Source organism: Etheostoma spectabile, chromosome 13 (genome assembly GCF_008692095.1).
Source record: "Etheostoma spectabile isolate EspeVRDwgs_2016 chromosome 13, UIUC_Espe_1.0, whole genome shotgun sequence".
Taxonomy (NCBI): Eukaryota; Metazoa; Chordata; class Actinopteri; order Perciformes; family Percidae; genus Etheostoma; species Etheostoma spectabile.
The window spans coordinates 453886-456126 of NC_045745.1; the positions used below are offsets into that span (position 1 = coordinate 453886).

At 39.3% G+C, this 2241-nt stretch overlaps 1 protein-coding gene across 18 annotated transcripts in view; it reads left to right on the forward strand.

Moving 5' to 3' along the window:
* picalma (phosphatidylinositol binding clathrin assembly protein a) overlaps positions 1–2241 on the forward strand; it is a gene marked incomplete at its 3' end in the record, with an annotated part of 40804 nt that overhangs the window by 17254 nt on the left and 21309 nt on the right. For all 18 annotated transcript variants that reach the window (XM_032533588.1, XM_032533589.1, XM_032533593.1 and 15 more), the window contains 3 exon segments: positions 809–951; positions 1225–1300; positions 1417–1519. In XM_032533588.1, the coding sequence (XP_032389479.1) occupies positions 809–951; positions 1225–1300; positions 1417–1519 (322 nt within the window).

The following is a 2241-nucleotide window of genomic DNA, read 5'->3' on the forward strand; positions in this document are numbered from 1 at the left end:
TATATATATATATATATATATATATATATATATATACCTTACTATTATAATTAGTCCATTTTAGTGCCCTACTTCAACCTAAACTTTTTAATTTTGAATTTATAGTAATACCATAGCCAATAAAACACAATTAGAAACATGCAATGGGGATTTAGAGTGGAACTGTAAGTGTTGCTATTATTTTCACATCTTGAGGAATCGGTAGGGGAGGAAGTATAAAATAAGTTTGCAGGAAGGGAAAAAAAAAAGGAAGAATCTGCGCCAGGGTTGAGGGGGGTCAGGCTGTATTCATCTCCCTTCAAATCCTGAATTCACATAAATCTTAAACTGCATTTTCTGCCAAGCATCTTTTTGGTCATCTGATGGGGATGGATATTGTATAACTGGGATCATGCTCATGTTACATGATTTCTAGAAGAGGACAAAACAAATACAATCCTTTGGCACGTCATGCCAGTTCGATGATTTCTGATTACCTGTCGTGGGACTGTAGAAAGCAGGTAAAATTGTTGTCAGGGTTTACTTCTCAGGATTCGTCACATGAGTTTGAGAATTAAGAATGTCTCTTGTTATTGTTTATTTGCTACAGAAGATGGGCACAGGCCCATGGTGTTTCCCACATCTGACAACTTTGACCACCCAGCTGTGTTCTATAGTTTAACTTATAGCTATCCTTACTAGCTAGGCTCCTTACATGCTTTGATGAGGACACTACATGGATTAAATCTCTGCTTTCACTGAGCAGCAAATGTGTGTGCTTCCTCTAAGGTGCTGTGGATTGACTGCCTCTCTCTCTCTCCTCCCTCAGACTTGATTCAGTGCACAAATGAGATGAATGTGAACATCCCTCAGCTGGCTGACACACTGTTTGAGAGGACCGCCAACACCAGCTGGGTGGTTGTGTTCAAGTCCCTCACCACCACACACCATCTGATGGTCTACGGCAATGAGGTCAGCACTTAACTGTTCTCCACCTTTGCTTGGATGGAAATATCATAAAGGATTTTTGTTAAATAACTTATCTGATAAAGTTGACAAAATACACTATGTTGGCATGGGGTATGGTATTGTTATCTCACAGTAGTGCAGCATTAAATGTCACATGCCCACAAGTAAAGCTGTTCATTGCACAACAGCTGTTTCAAAAGCCTCATTTTTGGTAAACTCCCCTTTTGCAAGAATACAGAGTTCCTCATATGGTGTTATTTTTTTGTATTTTTGCAGAGATTTATACAATATCTGGCTTCAAGGAACACACTATTCAACCTCAGCAATTTTTTGGACAAAAGTGGCCTACAGGGTATATTACCAACACTGTACACATTCTGCAGCAATAATCCTTTGAATACTCATCCAATTTTCATCTGTGCCGTGACATGCATCATGACCCCCTCATTTCTTTTCTTTGTAATGTAGGCTATGATATGTCAACGTTCATAAGGAGGTATAGCCGCTACCTGAATGAGAAGGCTGTGTCCTACAGACAAGTTGCTTTTGACTTCACTAAAGTGAAAAGAGGGTAAGGATTTTTCACTTCTTAGCTTTCACTGTGGCTTACTCAGGTGGTGGGGTTGACTTGTGCTTGAGCCACAGATTTTGATGTTAATGTTCTTGTTCCAGAAACTTGACACCCCATGGAAGGGCATCCTTTAGAATGACGGCTGGTAACACTGAAAGATAACATTGCAATAGTTGTATTTCCTGCTAAAATTTTTTTGACAGTTTTGAGTTGCATAAGCACATTAGATGTATTCCGCTTTTTACCTAAACAGCTCCATTATTTGGAAAATAGTTCCTGTTGTTGCTTTTTTCTGTGTATTTTTGGCCTTTATTTTGATAGGACAGCTGAAGACATGAAAGGGGAGAGAGAAGGGGAATTATATGCAGCAAAGGGCCACGGTTTGGGGTCAAACCCAGGCTCGCTACGCCGAGAACTAAACCTCTATATATGGGTGCCGCTCTACCAACTTAGCTATCCAGGCGCCCTCACATCATAATTTTTTAAGCCAAAATACTCCAGGAGTGGTTTTGTTGTTAAAAACATACTATGTTGTTGTTATCATCGTATATTATGTACAATGTTTTCTTTTCACCAAATTTTTTTATGCTCCGTGGTGGGCCTTAGAATGACGGTGACTACTCTGAAATAGCAAGCATTCCATTTGATAGACTTGGTAGTTTATAGCAACATGTTTAAATGTGCTGTATGTAGGATTGTGAAGATCCAGGATTTAGCCAAAG